Source organism: Styela clava, chromosome 14 (assembly GCF_964204865.1).
Source record: "Styela clava chromosome 14, kaStyClav1.hap1.2, whole genome shotgun sequence".
Classification (NCBI taxonomy): domain Eukaryota; kingdom Metazoa; phylum Chordata; class Ascidiacea; order Stolidobranchia; family Styelidae; genus Styela; species Styela clava.
This window is the reverse complement of record NC_135263.1, coordinates 9,871,117-9,891,194: the sequence shown is the minus strand read 5'-3', so window position 1 is coordinate 9,891,194 and position 20,078 is coordinate 9,871,117. Positions and strand designations below refer to the sequence as shown.

Genomic DNA, 20,078 nt, shown 5'->3' with positions numbered 1-20,078 from the left:
TACTACAGAAGATAAGGTATTTCATGTTATTCACCAATAATGATGATGTCAAGATGCAATCGATTCGATTTGAGAGACAGCCGAGTAATTTTACATTGCTTTGTTTACAGCCGACAACAAGGCCTACATCCACTTTGTGGCGGCTTCAATCGATTCCGCCATGTTGCCGAAACTATCTCGGACCAAATCGACAGTTGCACTACAACCGGCAACATTATCTCTTCCTTTCCAACAACAAATAAACGTTCGCTCGATCACCTTGTTCCCTTCATATGTTAGAAACAAATTAACCCTTAATATAACAAGCGGTGATAGGTCAATCTCCGTTTAATTTGGTCCTGGTCAGCCAAGTTTGTTTTTGATGGAAAATTTACCTTTGCTACCGGCATAATGGATAGCGAAAATAGCCGTACCGAGAGAGATGTGCAATATCATATTTTCGGAAAGCCTAATGTAATTGTCCTAAACAGGATATATTCGTTATATTTTTATTGGATAAGTTCACAAATGCAGCAGTAATATATATTCCTTTGTATAATCCTTTTATTATAAAGGTAACAAGTGTCGTTGAATTAACTATCAAATCAGAATTACATTTTATATACACCCACCAATACTTTTAACCAGCAACCACGATAAGGTCAAACAGTTATTAAACAATATAATGTTTTGGGGAACAAGAACATACATAGAAACGACATAGCGAGGGTTCTCATATTGATAAACATTCAAACCAGTTCCAAAGTAAGCATAGATTAAATGCGGCAAAAATATCTATTTCCTATATATACTTGTTATGAAAATTCTTCTGTATTCATGTTGGGGTAAAAACTAATAGCATGAACAGTGATGCTCAGTTCCACGTTTCCTGTGGCACTGGACCTGTTCATCATAAGAATACTTAATTTTGAATCAATCAAGCAACAGAAAAGCAGACGACCAGTTTTGATATAATACAAAATGTTAATTTATATCTGATCATGCCATTTCTCAATTTAGCAAATATGAAACAAAATTATGTCCCTTTGTTTTTGTTTCAGTCACGATTTGATATTTTTGTAATATTTATCATTGTTCGTCATCTTCTGTTTATTGGAAGTTACATCGTTTGTTTATAAGTTTTTATTGCAGCCAAGCTAACTTTATTTTTTTAATTTTTAATCGGATTATATAATATTTTCAATATTAAAAAAATCTGGGCAATTATAGGTTCGATATATTGTAATAGTCGAGCATAATCATTGCGAATTTGATGGTGTTTTGAAGTCATCTTAATTTAAATTAGTAATAAAAATTAATTAATAAAAATTTGCTATGTTCCACTATTATGATTCAAAAGTTTGATCGTCAAAACGAAACAATCAAAATCCACAAAGTACATCAGAAACAACATTTTGTTTAGAGATATTCTGTAAAATAAATTGTATAACTCTTTGTGCTGTACATTATTTTTTTTTATATTTTGATTTTGATAATTACGAATAAATATATTATATATGCCTCAACATCACATGCAATGGCATTCTGGTTAAACGCACCCACATCTTCTCATTTGACTTTAGCTTAGCTCCCTCTCTCAAGTGTAGAGATTTAAATGGGCGTGACAATTGGAAATGCGAGTGGATAAAGTGGTGAGGTGTAAGCCCTAAAACATATTATAGAAAGGAACCTCTTGTCATAATTTAATCTTAACATTTTTTTATCGACATCATTTCACTTCCGACCATTGCATGCTAAAATGAAGTATCTGTTAGTAGGGGCTTAAAACCATGTCCAGTCAGCTGTGCAAATAGATCAGTCCAGTAGTTAGGATAATTTCAATAGCGTCCCTGACCCCTCTTTTCTATTTTGTGCCCAAATAATGAATATGAGAGATGGATACACCGTCCAGGTCCGTGTTACTAAATCGCACTACAAAGGTTTTCTACGATGACTAATAGGAATATTTCAACACCATTAATCCGTCATCTTATCCTGCCTTGTAATGAATAATAGACTGTGTACTGTTTTCCACCCCTAACATTGTCCTACGTGTGTTTAAACAAATATTGGTGAATTCTTCAGTTTGGTTTCATAAGGTTTAGTTCATTCTTTACTTGATGACAACACGGCGATGAATTATGCAGTTCAATATGTCACGTATATAGCCATGAAAGTGAAAAATTTACAACGGTTTCTCAATAATGAATGTTATACGTGCCCCAATACCAGTGACTATGGAATTATTGTTTACTTATTCCTCCAAAAACGTGTTTAATCGATGAAACGTCTTGAAACAATACGCCATTGAGATTAAGTGGTAGCGATTAACATCGAATTCCAAAATGTTAGTGTTGTCAACAAGACGCAATCATGGCATAAAGTGAACCAAATTCATGGTGCGAGATCCATAGACACAAATTACCCGTGGCCACCGCGAACCGTTGAAATATATTTGTCTTATTCTATCTTAGTGAAATCATTTGCCATTACCTAAGTGGATATGTCTCACACAGAGCTTAATTTTGTTTGGGCGAAGGGCAGAGTCGATAGATAAATTTACTTTCTCTGAAGTGCAAATTACAAACAACGCGGGGGTTTGAATTTGACCACTAGTCAAACGGTTGTCCATGAAATTTTCGTGATTTTTATTTTAATTTTCGTACAATTAGTTATGACAACTGCAGTAACACTGTCAGGACATTTCTGTTAAAACAATTACGATTGTCAATCTTTATTTTTAATGTCTCCTTCAAGGTGAGTGAGCGTGGCAGAATAAAGTGTTCCCATATTTAGAAAATATATTTGAATCAAAATAAGACAACAACATTTCTGATGAAATATCGGGTCGCATAGGACTCAACGGGAATTTAGAAAAGAAAAGTAGTAGCCTTCTAATGTTTTCAAACATCTCTAAAGACTGAAAATTTGAAATCGGTTGGTTTGGTTACTTGCGGAGAAAAGCATTTTTCCCAAGAACAACAATATAGCAAAGCAATCCATATATATATACATTTCGTGTACAATAACCACGAGACGAAGCGAAATTAGTTAGGTGTACAAAAAAAAGTATTAAACCATGTCTGATGTTGCTACTAACTACAAAAGTGTTTAATTGTAAACGCCAGACTTTAACAGAAGCTTCTGGAATATTTGATCAGCAGTAATTCAATATCACATTTTCGTTGAGAAATCTAAACACAAAGACTATCTCATTTTGGATTTAATTTTTTGTTTAAAGACTAATCATTCTTGCTGTCAGCACGCCCCTGACCTTCTTATTTTCAACAGATCGATAAACACCCGTTTCCATTCACACCTATGTAATCTGTGTCTATGAAAACAATTCTATTCATGTCATAGATGTTTGTACATCGTGTGAACAGCACCTTCATCATTTAGATAACAAAAGCAGAAGATATAAGTGGTTGTTAAAACCGTCGACACAAAAATCAATTTTACTTGAAATAGTCGTTGAATGAGCTCCGGAACACACTGGCCTTATGTGTATTCTGTGGTTTTGTAAAATAGGATAATTCGGTAGAACGCAGTTTGTGATACGATTTTACTTACAATGGTTATATTTGTTTTTTGTTGAAATTGTGACTTTGAATCAACATTTCGTTTGAATGAATTTTGGGTGCTCCAGAGGTATGCGCACCAAGATGTTGCACAACCTGAATCCTAACCGATACACACATACTATGTTCAGGTTGTGTGTTATCTTGGTGCGCATACTTCTGGAGGGACGAATTTTGTATGATAAACAATACGATATTGGACTCTATCAAGGGACATTGGGTACAAAATTGAATGACACGCTTCACTACGTTTACTCTATTTTATTTTTTACTAATCTGTCAAACTTCTCGTGATTGTGTGTATTTTAAGTTGAACTTAAGTTAAGTTAAAAGGCGTCCCAGAATTGTATGTACCAATATAGATGTAACTAATTTTGTTCGCATATTTTACATCAAGTTGTATAAAGGGATCTATGTGCAGGGGGTATATTTATTTGGCTAACAAAGACAGTCCCCGAACTCGTGTTAAAACTAAAATATTCCAAGTTCAACCGGAAAGCTTGAGGAAAATCGGAACAAAATTATGGCCTAACAGGCTAACCCTAATCCGTATTTGCCCTGGTACAGTTACTACGGGAGTACCAGTGAAGTAAATAATTTCGCCGTATTTGCTTCTTAAACTGAGTAATAAGGTGTCGCTGATTGGATGACTTATCGAGTCTTTTTACGTGTATTTATTTTTTTTACCTTGATTCTTGCACGATGAAAATGAATATCTGAAATCTAAACTTATCAAAAAATGATTTAAAACTTTCCAATCAGGAGGGCGTTGATAATACTAAAATTTAGTAAATGAGTTTTACTCCTGGTAGAATCGTAAAAAAATGTAATTCACATGACAACGTTACAACAATTGAATTACCTCAATATAAATATAGTTGCCATCAATCATATCACATTTTAAGAAACGACCGTTTGTTTTTCGACAAAAATGTCAATATTAACACTGTCTCTTGCTAGTTTTGAATTGTCTCCAGTTTTCTTTGCTAGTGTTGTTCAAATCCTATATATATATATATATATTATACCACAGCGTGTGACAAACATGATATATATTCGTTGTGAAACAAACGTATTCTGGGTAACATAGGTTAAAAGGACAATTTTTGATAATTTTATGTTTAACATCAAAGCAATATAATACACTGACACATTATGGTAACACATTTGAATTAAAATCGAATACTTACATCTCAATATATTGTGGTATATACATGGTTTTGTTCGTCCCCATAATTGACAACAGAAATAACAAAACTTTTACACCCAGAGTTAGAGCTTTCCGATGTGATACTAATGTGTGAACGTATATGCAAGACAGATTAGTTTATATATTTAGATGATTTTATGTGGGATTGCGCCTGAGTTCAGCCCTGAACACGCAAAAAATTCACATATATATCTCTTTTATTATACTTTCCAGCTTGTTTGTCGCAGCTAGCGATTTTGATCTAAGATGAGTTCGTTATGATTTCAGAAAGAAGGTGCGAGCTTGCATCGGGGTGACTTCTTATGATTTATTTTTGATGACCTTTTACATGTCATTTCGTGCAACTAGGCGTAGCCTGGGCTAGTATTACGAACGCTGGTTGTTTGCTATTGTTTTCGGGAATCGTGGTCTAATCAACAAACAATAAAATATTCAATTTACAATAACGGATTTATGTTTTCTTGTATAACATTTACTGATGATCAAAATGTCATTCTAACAATCTCATCACCGTGATTTATGATGAAATTATTGTATCTTAAAACAAATATATCATATCTATCTGTGTTTGTTTCATTATCGTTGTTTTTCTATTCACATTTAATTATATTTCCCAAGCATGACATATCAGTAAACTGCAGTTGAAAACCGCATAGCGCTAGGCTAAGGTAAACTAAACCCCGCGACTCCAAACGGCTATAATCGTGTAATACATAACGACATGTCATGTCGTACTGGACGATGCCTGCTTTTATTGCCCAGGCGACGATTTATAGATTGTAAATTAATTGAATATTTATCGTGCTTGTGGCTAACTGTAAAGCACAAAGTCCACAAAGCACTAAATTGCGGCCTTCGCGAAGAAGGATTAAAAACGGATCGATTATTCGTGATCCCATTCCCAATACCTATGCCACACCCCGACCACTTGACGCCTCGGCCACGGCACGACAACGTGACATCATACCGGTAGAAAGCCGCAATTTCTACGGACTGATACTGCCTTCAGCAATTAGAAAATGAAATTACAGAATACCCGTACACAACTACAAACTTATTTAATTTGAATCATATACGAAAACGAACTATATTCAAGGAGTAAACGATCATTTCACTCAAAGACGACTACCATATTTTGAATTTTGAACGTTTTTCATACCCGTACATTAAATTTGAAACGACGTGACGTTGAAATTGTGACGTTATGACATGGTTCAATGGCACAAAATATTCAAATGAAATATTATGACATGCAATGAGGAAATAAATCTATATTCTATTCGAGAGATGTATCACTGCTTGATTTTAAAAGAAAGTTTATTTTTGAAAGAAAACTCTATCCAAATTTAACAAACCATGCGAAAAAAGTCACATCGATGTTTGGAAGTACATAAGCGGGTGAACAATTATTTTCGAAAATTAACATTACACAGAACAAGCTGAAAACTCGGATTAGTGATTCCCATTTGAGAAATGCTATAATCTTGGCTTCATCCAGTGTGCCGCCTGATGTCGAAAACCGTGTCGACCGTGATGCAACAAAAAGTGTCACGTTAAATGTCATTTGTAAATTTTTATCATTAAGACGACTAAGTTGAGTTCACAAGTTGTCGCAGTCTTCGTGCGCTGCTTAAAATTTCAACTTCTGATTTGTGTGAAAATATTGCGATACATCGGTCATCCGTCCGGTTTTTAACTGTCTAAAAATATGTGCCGCCCGCCAAGACTTACAACTTTTAATTTTGGCCCGCGAGCGACAAAAGGTTGCCGACCCCTGCACTATATCGTTTCAAGGCTGTACGAAATCTTTCGAGTGTATTTTATTCACAATGAGCCATTGTACAAACATCAAATTTATTTATTTCTCAAAAGCATTTGTTACAACAGTATAGAAGACTAAAGCCAAACTTAAAACTCCAGAGCAAAAATATATTCTATTCAGCAAATATACAAAAACACTATACAGTATACAGTTTTATACTAAATACAAAATACTTCAGGGTAACAAGTATCTGATAATGATAGCACGAGCTTACAAAAAAATGAGTTATCAATACAATGAGTCCATCTAAAAAGGGTGATTTTCTAATATACTAAATTTTTTGAATAAAAACAGCAAATTAACATTTAAATAATAGTTTGTGTTTCCGGGGTGATGCCTTTTAAGTAGAAGATCCAGCTTAAGTTTGTTCCCGAGCCTGAACCTGCTGACCGGACACAGGAAATGGTCAATTTAGCAGTGACCGCTCTGCCGGGTGTAGGACCTCCATCGAACGTAACGGAAATGTTGTGCGTTTTCTTGCTTCTGATTGGTTCTCCTGGTTTTACGCTGAACAATGGATTATCGACCTGAAAAAAGGGATTAATATTATTTAGACTTTAGAGGAATAAAATACCAAATCAATACAATTCCAACAGAATGAAATAAAATCATGATAAAATTGGGCCCGTTTTTCACATTGGGTTAACGCAGGGTTCAGTAATGTTATACTGTACTTTTAATCGAGGAGAAAAATTATGACGTCACAGTTTATGATGTCATTAATTCATAAATATATTCATAACATTGCTATAAATTTAAGCCAATGACACGTAATTTAATGATCAAATAATATTCAAATTTCAAGAATATTCATTTACGGAAAATAGGATAGGAGACTCAGAATCACTCAAATATCTTAATTTTTTTCAATGAGATGAGAATATTATGCCGATGAAAATTTGATCAAGTGCACAGGACAACTTAGGTAGCAATATTATTCGACTTTGTGTAAACGTTTAGATAATTGATAGAATCGTAAAACACCGCGTCAGAACTATAAAAGCAGTCAATGAACTTTAAAGATGTTTATAAATCTAACATTTTGACCTAACTAGCGATGTAACGAGATCCTAACGATGTGCGAAGTGATTTTTTGTCATGTAAAAATAACAGGATCAAACCGGTTAAAACCGGTTGCATGTAAGCATGACCGAAATCGCAGACATGTGAATGACTTGAGACGCCAAGCTTCATATTTTTCATGTAGACAAATTCGTTTTCATTGGTCTTTCAACGCCAAATAAAACTTGGGTCAAGTTCGAAAGAAAACGTTTAAATAGTTCGTTCTTGTTTAAGGTTATAAAGCTTTTGAGAGATTTTGGGTCGCGTACTGAAAGGGCGTTTCAACATAATATAATAGTTTTCTTCCAACAAAAACCTATATTGTGAACATGAAAGCAATCATAATGCTGTGACAACAATAAAACGTTAAATTTGCTGTCAGTTCAACGTAACTCAATTAAGTGTTGTATCTATCTGAGTAGAGTTTAACACCTCCTCTCCGAATAGGGCGTTAAAAGGCTGAATAGGCTTTTGGGAGGGCCAGGGTTTTTCCAGGTTGAAGTATTATAATTTAGTTTTAATGAAATTAAGTAAAACGTCAATTATGTAAATTTTATAGCAAAATTTTGATTTATGTCAAATTTTGAGCAAAACAACACCATTTATATATTATTTGAAATCAAAATCGATCAAAAACATAATTCTAGTGAACAAAGTAATACTGAATCGCGTACTATTTACTGGGATTCTTCTAGATTTAATACGATTCGATATAAGTTGTATAAATCGGACAGGTTTATTGATAACATAACATGTCATGATTCTGACTTTGATTGACGTATAAACGATCAAAACCCATTAAGGATAAACAAACAATAAAAGTTTACGACGCGACGGTATCTTCAGTATTTACGTGAATATGAGCATTAAAGGGGATTCGATGAATGACATGCTCTTTGCGTTCATCATTGTCCATTATGATTCTTTATTTTGTTTGTGACGTATAAACATAGTATATGTGTTTGTGCTTTTTAGTAGGTGCATCAGTAAATTGAAACTGTTCCTACACGGAAAATAATCCTCAAAACAATTTACCTGGAAAGTAAACACTGTTGTTGTAGGGAACACATTTTTGAACGGCACCGAGACAGAAGACTTAGCGCGGACGACGAAAGGTCCTTGTGGGCGTGGTGGTGTACATCGACCAATCAAAGGGAAGATGTATTCGCCTCCCACTGACGATGAAACTGTCAAAGTTGCTCTGGATTCTCCCAATATCACTGGTTCGAATAATACATCCAAAACGACTTCAGTGCCTGAACCAGATGATGCAGGAGCGGAGGTGAGTGTCTTTTCACAACTGTATTCAGAATTGTCAATCTGTGGAGAAATGAAATGTACTGATGAGAAATCAGTAAAGACACTGACAAAGTATAATTTAGTTCAAGCGAATGTACCATTGGAAAAATATGCTTGACTATTCGAATCGAATTTCGAATACTTGGGAGATATATCATTATATGCGACTTTTTTTTTTATTGTAATTAGTCCTGTCAACAAATGAATTACTGAAAACATAGAATACATCCCTCAGACATATTGCTGAACATTCACACACAATAAGAAACACGTTTTATCAATAACTCACTACAGATAATAGTCTATCTATCTATACATTGAAACCTAAAAGTAATACGACAGATAATAGTGAGGGCTTTTTCGAATACCTGAAGATTTCAGAAGTGAATCGAATATTTTTTCGAATCGAATCTCAAATATTTGAAAGATATTTAAAGAGATACAACCACGTAATTGTAGGCGACTTTTTTATTGTAATGGATCCCCCGGACACATAAATTAATGAAACCGTAGAATCTATAACAAAATCAGTTCGCAGACCTTCGGCGGACAAAGAAAAAACAAGATGGCGGTGATTCGAAATTTCCGTCAGAACCGATTCGTATAATTTACTAATCGATTCGAAATGTCCAGCCCTAGTAATAATCACATTCAAAATCTAAATTCGATCAGTTACCATATTTCAAACAGCCAAATACTGATATATGACATCAAATTTACTGTTATTTTTCTTCTTTTATTGATAAAAACATCAACAGCAATAAAATAAGTCTTCAAAACAAAATTCGATTTCGTACCTTACAGATATAGTCAGTTTTTTGTCTTGCGTAATTCTGAAACCTTATAGTAATAGTTTGGTTGGTTCCCAGTCCGGCGTTGAAATAAGTCGTTTTCTCTGGTCCAGCTGTCATTGCTTTCAACGCCAAGTCGTACATGTAACTGCCGAGTTCAGAGTTGGTCAAGATAAGTTTTCCGGAAAATTCACCAGCTTTTAGTGGCTGGTATTCAAACATGCAGCTTCCCTGAAAAAGATATCACAGAAATGAATATAAGAATCCGGTTTTAACTGGTTTAATCCAGAACATGTAACAGACAACTAAATTCAAATTTATCATTTTTACCTCTGAATTAGCGGGAACAGTAAACTGCGGTGGAAGATTAATGTCTGGAGCTTTGCAGTCAGTTTGGAAAGTTAATGGATAAGCGAGGGGATTTTCTACTCGTACAGAATGTGCTGCGCTTCGTCTGACTGGAGTTTGTAGCTCTATAGTTGAGATTACTCCAGGTGCAGTGGCGCGGAATGTGACGTAATAAAAGATATATTCAGAAGTCGCTTCGTTCTTGAAGACAATCTGAAAATGAAGCACATTATGAGGAAGTATGAATTTTCGAAGGATGCATCTAAAAAAGATATATAGTTTCATCAGCTTTAAGCTATATTTTCAAAAAAAATGGTATGATATTTTAGTGGTCGTTCGTTACTTTGCTCAAAAATGAGTCTTCGAAACTTCTGAGGCCTTGAAGGCATGAGCTCGATTTGATCATTTTTTTCTAAAACAATTAAAAACAAGAATACGTTTATTCCATTGCCATATTGTAAAAAATAATATTTTGTTATTCTTTACGTATCTTAAAATTAGGGAATTGTCGGGAATATCGTTAATATTATTTTCCGTTGAAATGATCCTATTTCTCCACAAACGCACTTCGGGTGTTTTTCTCTTTGCCAAATCACTCATTTACTTTTTCTAAGGGAGTTGGAATAATCAACGGTGTACAGTCAAAATTTCCTTGCATAAAAGCTTTATTTAATTTTGTTTGTAATGTTATTTTTGTTGCCATGCCATTGCCTACTTATTCATATACCGGTGGTTATTGACCTATGAACATATTTACATGTTACCACAATATTGGAATGCCGTAGGTGTGAAATCGCTTACAGATATAAATTGGAATCAAATTTGTTCTCAAACAATGGCACATAGGTCGCTTTTATGCTTGATTACGTAAGGACAGCAGTGAATACATACGGAAATACCATGACTTAACTCTGGTCCATGGTTATTCAATGTTTATTCGCGTTAACACAACCCCACACCGCAAAATTCTATAATAAATACTAATCTACATCGCAAATATCAAAATGGAAAATTCAGGGACAAATTACAGAATCGCGTGTAGACGTAGTTTGCGAGTGTATTCGTTTATTTGTTACGTAATTGACGCAACGTGTTAATATGGTGTTTTGATATTGGAAGGTGATAATTCAATACATAATATTAATACGGTAATGGCTCTTTTGAATATACAAGTAAAAAGGAGAGAAAATGTGGAATAAGATAAAAAGAAGAAGACGAATAGATCGCGAGCTTTGATTATGAAGATTGTGACGAAACAAGATGATGAAATTTGAGAGAAATAGAAAGAACGAAAAATAGGCTGTAAAGTGCGAAAGTAAATGGGTTGAGGTAATTTTCTTTTAAAAAAAAAAAGTACTCTCGTAGTGTGTGTACCAGGTTAGGGTTAGGCCATAATTTTATTCCGATTTTCCCTATTTTAGTTTTATTACGAGTTCGGGGACTGTCTGTGTTAGTCAAGTGAATATACCCACTGCCCATTGGTTTCAGTCCTTTAACATAACTTGATGTATAATAGGCGAACAAAATTAGTTACCTCCATATTGGTACACAAACTGCTGGAGCGCCAAATATATAATATTTATATATTGTCATTTAGTTGAATATTTTCGTTTTTCCAATATAGTTTAGTTAATTTTGGAGAAGATATTTAAGCCTTAAATTTAATTGTGATATTTTGTAATATGACAAACAAAAAATGACCATAATTACAAATGAAAATGAACTTTAATATCGAAATATGAAACAAGAAAGAATAGGTTTTTCATAAGCTGAATAATTGAAAATAGGAAGTTGAAGTAATTGTGGAGCAAAACGAAAAATTAGCTTATTTTCTATTTTATCGGTTATTCATGACGAAGACCATTCTGATCAAACACATTCTATTCCCCTCTTTGCTTTTTAATCGTTTTTTTACTTTGATTCATTTTATTTTTCTACACTTTCAAATTTGACTTGCCCATTTTTTTTTAATATTATAATCTAATAATTATTTATTTGTATGTATATAAACATATGGTAGCTACTAATGGTGACTGACAAGGATGAATAGAATGTGCATCTTATGCAAATTTTAACTTTAATACTTTAAAATTAAAAAAGGTAAATTTAATCATTATTGATATTATAAATCTTTACTTATGAAAAAAATGTTCCATATTGCAATATTGTTACTGCAATATATATTTATAATGATACAAGTGTGTCTTGTGTATAATTCTCTGAAACACGATAGAAAAATGTAACTTTGGGTAATAAAGACAAACATTTCTCCAGAATAGCATTTTATGTATCACGATGTGAACTTTTTACCCGTTATACGCCTCATGTATTGTAAATAACGTAAAAGTATAAGCCGTCAAATTGTTTGAAGTGTGGGTGTAAGCTATTCGTGTTTGGTCGCTATGACTTGGTTTAATCAACGATCATGCGACACAAAACATGTCGGTGATTAACGCGGAACAAGTGGGATTAGCGGTAAATATGTAAACGCGACATGTAATCTAACAAGGACAAGTCGGTTCATATCCGGTAAAAATTTGAGGTGGATAACAAAGATCAAGTATGAGATACTGATAAATAAAGGTTAAATGGTTCGGATCATACTCAAACCATATTTGAATTGAGTGAGTGAAAATTATTTAATTCTGATCCAACACAAAGGGATTATGAGTTAGTAATTTTCAAATAAATAATATAAAAATTAAAATGACTCCATGATACTATTAGGATTTAAATTTCCGGCAAAGCAAAAAAACGGCAAATATTATTAAACAAATGTCAAATGTTAATCCTCCATTGTATCCAACATAATATATCTTATATAAACTTCCTTTATCACCGCTCGGAATAAGTCTATAAACAAGTAAAACTTGACAAACGTAGATGGGAATTAAAAAGTCATGCTTCATTTTGAAATAAAAGAAGGTAACTCAAGCAAAATTAGTTTATATTTGTATTTGAATATACAAGTCTTAATATATAGTAAATGTATGGTAGAAACTAACAATATATGATGAGCAACTATGAGAATACAATCGACTTTCATAATTTAAAAATCGAAATTGGGGAGAAAAAATGTTATTTCTAGTTGGCGACGAAGAAAACGAGACGTCATTAACAATTTTACATCCAAATGTTCAATATTTTAGTATTCTGCCCCAAAAATTAAATTATGAGTAAAATTTTTGAATGACACTACTTTGTTCAAAATCTAAAAGATGTAACTGATTCTATCTAGGAAATATGACATTTTGTGTCGTCAAGTTGGATAATTATTGGTTTGAAGTTTCGACAGATTAAAATAAGATTCGTTTTATGAAATTTTCAAATCAGTTTGATTTTTATCAAACAATGCATCACAATATTCATTCTATGTTACACTTCAAATTTGGTAGATAAAATGAAGATAAAAGTTGTTTGTTACATATATAAAGTAATATATTCACATTTTGTTACGTTAATAGGCACCGAGTGTATTTATGGATCGTTTCGATAGATCAGCATATCTTAACTTTTTTGCCACGGAGCACCTACGCTTTTTATCTTGCCTCGCAAAATTGAAAATAAAAAAAAAATGTGTAATGAGTTTCCTTTGTGCATCAACTTGCACAACCGGCTTTTCACGATATCTTTTGAGGCTTCCAGTTTTAAGCCAACAATCCATCGAGAAGGGCGGTTTCCAAAAAAACATATTCTACGGTGAAATTGAATAGCTTGGTGTAAACTTGACAACTGAAAATTTAGGCCGTTCTAATCAGACTCGCACAAGGCCTGTCCGCCTGTTTAGATAGCATGGCCTGCTCGAGAAATATTTACGACGCAGAGGCGCCGAAGTACGGCCGAGATCTCCATTGCGTCCAATTTAGTCGCAATTTCGATCCCTGTCCCGCTTGAGAAACGCTGCGCTAGATCTTTATGTATACGAAGCCTACTCGCGCCTTTCGGCTTACTAATTTAATATGGGAGAAGCCAGTAAAAGGATATTATTATTTTTTTTTAAACTTTTTCAATCATCTCTGAGTTCTAAAAAACTACAATATTTTACATTAAATTTTACTATTTTTTTTATATAGTTCTCGGAACCTTTTCATATGACACTCTGTTCGGTTACATTAAAATGGAATTATGCTGACATTGGTCTTTCTATATAAAAGTCATTCTACACTCGTGTATATATATTTGAACATTGCTATCTTGTTTTGATTATTATCATCATAATCAGCTAAAAAAAAAACAGAATCTTCAAAGACAAAATCGCTAAAAATACGTTTTTTTGTCATTAAAGAAAATCATTTTTCACATTAAAGCGATGTAATTTTTTGGAACAAATAACACGAAATAATCAAAAGTGACCATTTTTATACATATTTTGCCGAGTATTCGAATTAAAATTTTTTAAATGCAATAGCAAAAGAAAAAGGACAATTTGCATACTGAAGTAGAGAATGTAAATAATATTCATTCTGTTAGCAGAATGTTTTGGAAAATATGTATTTTCAGAAACTTAAAACAGGTTTTATTAGAATAATTGTGTAATTTACCAAAAATTTAATATTAAAAATAAAAAATTTAAAGGAAAGTTTAAATTTTAAATATTTCGAATCAGAGATACCATACAAATTTGTTAGCGATTGTACATATTTAAAAAAGACAAATAATTCAGAAAAAATTGAAAAATACATTTAAAAAGCAAATAGGATTTATTTGGCTCGGATTTCGTCACAATTTAAGGAAGTCAAAAAAGGTTTTATTTTGACGATTGCCAAATATGGATGCCGAGCGAAACAATATCCACAAAAAAACACGAATTATGTAAGCAGTGCCGAACCAGGGAGATTTTGACTTGATCCTTCTAAAGTAAAATTTTCTACATAACAGAGCCTTCTTCGGGGCGAAAGGGCGTATAAAATTAGTCACTGCGGTATGATTTTTATTAGCAAATTAATGAAAAGGTGCTAATTCCCTTTTATTCAAACGCAACTAAAAATTCACATCATAAAAAGTAGATCAATGTATAAACACGACTGACTTTTAAAAAATGATTTGAGGACGGATAATAAAATTAATTTTAAACTCACATTATTTGATGAAAATTGTCTATATAAAACGAAACCCGATATCATAATTTACCATCGAATCGCGATAAAAACGTCATTTGACGCAAAAATATTATTTTTGTTGTCTAGTTTATTTATTTTTATAAGGGTAGATTGACACGATGGTGCTCGGTCGTGTGATTTATACAAGATTCATGTTTGGCCGAATATAATATTGATCACAGTTCTCAAAATGGTAAATTATCGTAACATCGAGACAGCGCGTGACAAGTATCAATTTAACTTTTTTATTATTATTTTAAAAATAAATTTTCAAGAAATCTTTTTGAATTTTTATCATTCGACTCTATAAACCCTCTTCTGTAAACAAGCGCTTAGAATTTGTTAGCGCCAATGATATAGGAGAAAAAAAGCGCAAACGCGAATTTAATCACGATGTATATATTGGAATATCTCGATATAACACCGACAATAAAAACTAAATTTGATCTAAGAATTGACTTTAAAATTTATTTTAATATCAAATTTGGTGCTCCCGAAGTATGCGAACCAAGATGGCGGATATCGGAACGTAACATTGGTAACAGGTTAGGGTTAGGCGATAATTTTTTTCCAATTTAGTCCTATTATCAGTTCGAAGACTAGCCAAGAGCCTCCCGTAGTATTTATACCTAAACTATGGCCTAACCCTAACCTAGTACACATATTACATTCCGATGTCCGCCATCTTGGTTCGCATACTTCGGGAGCCCCTCAAATTTAATAAAAGATCACTGAAATACTGTAAGATTTAATATTCTAAATAACTTTTTTATGAATTGGTTCACGTCCCCACTCCGAACGAGTCTATGAGCTACAACAGTCATGGTCTAAAAAGGTTACCATTCTACAGGTTTAGCATGTTACGTGAACAGTATAATAGAAGATTTTGAAGATTTTCACAGTTAATAACTGAATGGGATTTATAAACGAGAACGGCACCCAAAAACTTATTAAAAACCGATCTTACATTACAAAAACATAATTTTTATAATAAAAATATTCCTTTGTACATTCACCATAGTCGTATCACCAAGTACAGACTTCGCGATCTGGTAAGCCCCTGCCAGAACCTAATAACACGAAGCGCTAAAAACACGAAAAGGGCTCCGAAATTTACAAAGTAAACAAACGATACGCAATTTTGTCGTTTATCAAGTGATTATGATCTCTATCTCAATAGGCCAATAACATAATCGACAATTGTCTACTATCACCAAGGCACTTTACGTTCTAAAGGAGGATTGTGTTTCAATTTATGCAAGACGGTAGCGAATTCTAATTTTATATCTAATGGGGCAGGGCAAATTGCCTGCCCAAATTATGGTCGTTCGAATGAGACAAAAATTGTTAACATATAATCGATTGCTTGTCACGTCACGACCTCTTCAAAATAAAATTACTACCAATGGAATGCGACCTGACGGTTATTTTACAGTGGGTATACCGTAATTGAAATAAAAATATTCTAATTTAGACACGCCCTGAAATTACCAAATATGGTCATTTTGAGACGAGAAAAACGTGGTTTAAATACTGTATAATATACAGCGATTATATATTGTGACTATTTAAATTGAGGAATAAAATTAGAGATCCAAGTTAGCATTGTAAAAAATAGGGTGTAGGAAATCGTTTAGGGGTCATTCCAATTTTTTTTAGCTAATATTCTTTTGTTTGTCAACAATGTTTATTTTTCGTAAAGACTCATTACACTGGTTAAATTCTAAGAGAGGAAATATAATTGCATTTATAGTGCTACTGAAAAGAATCTCAGCCAACCATAATTGCAATTTTAGCTGATTATGTTACAAATCTTAAGCTCTAAAATTTGGTATGACTTGACTACCCAGAAAATTTAGGTTGTATCAAATTTAGTAGCTTTGTGAATTGTTGTCAAGAGACTTATTCTGGTCGAATACATGAGTCGGATACTTTAGAGTATATTATAAAAAACAAAGCCGAAGATACGAGATGACTAAATCCAAGTTTTTATTTTAGTTTTTTTAGTTATTCCTTCACAGCACGCATGTAGCAATGTCAAACGAAAAGATTCCGCCCTCTCCTAAATAATAGTAGTTTCACGCGACTCGGTGACTTCTTGTCTATGGCATTGTTCTGAGTGAAAGTTGGTGAACGCTCCATGAAATATGTAAAATCAGATTAACCAAAAGCCTCACAAATTATATGATTATACTTTGATTTTCAGTTGATCCTATCGCAAAAAATATTGAAAAACATTTTTGGCATATAAAACACCGTGTCGAATTTGTGGCATTTGGTGCATTTCCTAAATGATCAAAGTATATGTTTCGCACAATTATATAATAAACGAGGGGAAAAATTAACATAAAAGTAGTATTGGACAAATAGTTTTCTGGTCTGAATTGAGCCTTCGTTGAAAAAAGGCTAAAAAAGTAATTTTGCATACAAAAATAAAACAAAAATGTAAAAATTGTTTCACATTAGGGGTATCAACTAATGGTCTATCAAGATAAACGGTACAGCGGGTAAATCATCTCAAAATTGTCAATTTTTTTTATCGATCGGATATCGGTAAAAAACACATTGATTCATGTACGGGCGATTTTTAAATCGGACTAAAAAGGTCTGATTTAAACGAAGTTTAACCGTGGTTGAAGTTTCCGGGCAAAAAGTAAATTTGACGCCTTGTTTTGAAATTTAACACCCAAAACATGGCGGCAAATTACCCAGACAAGAGTCGCAAAAGCCCTTTCATATAATAGTTATGTCGTACTTATGGCATTATCGTCGTTTCAATCTAATTGGTGTGGCCCTATTAGATTTAACTACTATTTTATTATACGTGGTCGTGACGTCTAACATTTGACCTTGAATTCTTTCAAAATTGCGCCTATTATGAAAATTAGATTGGGTATAAATTTGACTACAATGAAAATAACCCAAAATATAATATTGTATAGATATGATAAAAGACTTTTATTTTCGATACTCAGTTTAAATGATACAAGTTTTTATAGTCAGAATACATTTGGCTACGACGAACAGCAAAACATTGTGACGTCATAAACACAATAGCACCATTGAAGACGACATTACATAAACGCATCATGATGTCATAATTTGGACGGTTAAATATTTTTTGTTTTTTCTTCGAAGTCATTGATGAATGACATCATTAAATACCGCGGCGTCATAATTATGACGTCACAAACATAGAACTTTAGCATACCTTGGCACCAAAAGTGCCTTCCTTATGAGCGTAGAAATGTAGCTTGTAATCTCTTTTCACTGATCCTGGCACGTCGATATAATCAAGACCCTTCAGTGTTGTTCCAGAATCAAGTTTGTCGGGTTTGATCATTTCAACTGTAACTTTGAATCTGAAAAAAATAAAAAAAAAATTGTAAATGGGTGCACTGAAATAAATCAAGTATCGCCCAAGATCGCAAAAAAAAAAAACGATCTAAGCGGAGGACCGTCATTTTTCCTTCGTCGAGATAATGTTTTGAATGTTGTAAGATTTAAACAACGAAAACAATTTCCATCCGATAGCAGGTGAAAACGAATAAATCAACAAGGCTTAATTTAAATTTGCATTGTAAAATGATGCGTCAAAACAGGAAAAACTGAAATTGTTTGACATATGACATTTTTTACGGCGTGAGAAACAATCAAAAATGCGCTAAGTTCGGTTATTACTGGATGATCGGTCCGTGAACTACGATAATCCCGGGTTACAGAAGGATTTACATGTGTGTGTTTGACGAATGTTGTTTAATATTGGATTATTAAAATACCAAAAAACGCAAACAAAAAATCACGGTGGATCCATCTCGAAAGACTTAGTCGACCACGGTACCTGAGTACTGCTGGTACATGGATGTAAATATAAATTATTTGAGCGCGTGATCGAGATTGTGGCGAATGACATATTGTAACGTCATTTGTAAAAAAAACATGATCACGCACAACGACATTTATTCAACCGCACGCAACATTGAGTAATAAGTAGCACTCGACCATTAGAGGCAGTATTCAGAGTTTTTTTTGAATGAAAACGATCTGCGCCACTAGTTGATTTGAAGTATAGGTAAATCGGGTGTGATGATAAGTTTTGGGATATATAAGGGTAAGGATATATAGAACTTCAGTCAAATGGTTGAAGTAAGTTTAGAAAGTTAGAATCGTGGTAAAATTCCCGGTTCGCGAATAAGGCCGGGGGAATTAACAACAACCCAACTTTACGGCGAGGTAACACAATGAATCTGTGTTGGAGAATATCAAGCAAGTTAATTCAAATTTTGTATCAACTGGCCAAATCTCGCACCAGTAGCTGAAATCGTACATAGGCAGTAGTGAAGTGGGACTCCGAATTGATACAATTTCATTTTTGACTCCGGATTTCGATTCCGGATAATCATGATAGTAAAAAAAAATGATTATTCTATATTATGACTTTTGACAAAAATTCGAAATTGAAAATTATACTTCAATCTATATCAGTGTGATTCCCACTTTTGGCTATCTTCGTAGTTCAAAATGTCTTTAATCGATGAGGGCAAGTCATTTCATGAACGATGCGTCGTAATAATCAAAACTCGTCACTGATTTTAACGCATTCAGAACTGCGTCTCTGCATGGACGGTTCTTTTACTATGGTAGCATTCTGAAGACTGGAATACTCCAATCGTATTTTGATGATAACTGCGATTGAACATCGAGCCTGGCTTTAATAGTTTCCAAAAATTCTAAGGCAATCAAAGCATTTGATTTTGAGCATACTTGGTAGTTTATTGTAAAGTACTTAGGATTTGTGTAGTCTCGGATTTGTGCTTGTATGACCACTTTGAAGTTCAGTCTCGAATATTCAGACATAGTCGTCTGCTACCCAGCCACAGTGCTGTC

At 33.4% G+C, this 20,078-nt stretch overlaps 1 protein-coding gene across 2 annotated transcripts in view; it reads right to left on the bottom strand.

The window, feature by feature from the left end:
• Positions 1 to 6,613: 6,613 nt before the first annotated feature.
• Positions 6,614 to 20,078, bottom strand: part of LOC120341339 (hydrocephalus-inducing protein homolog) — an 87,575-nt gene continuing 74,110 nt past the window's right edge. For both annotated transcript variants that reach the window (XM_078119678.1, XM_078119679.1), the window contains 5 exons: positions 18,403 to 18,553; positions 10,075 to 10,305; positions 9,751 to 9,975; positions 8,690 to 8,974; positions 6,614 to 7,119 (listed from right to left, as the gene is read on the bottom strand). In XM_078119678.1, the coding sequence (XP_077975804.1) occupies positions 6,898 to 7,119; positions 8,690 to 8,974; positions 9,751 to 9,975; positions 10,075 to 10,305; positions 18,403 to 18,553 (1,114 nt within the window). In that variant the 3' untranslated portion in view covers positions 6,614 to 6,897. The remainder of the gene's footprint in view (positions 7,120 to 8,689; positions 8,975 to 9,750; positions 9,976 to 10,074; positions 10,306 to 18,402; positions 18,554 to 20,078) is intronic.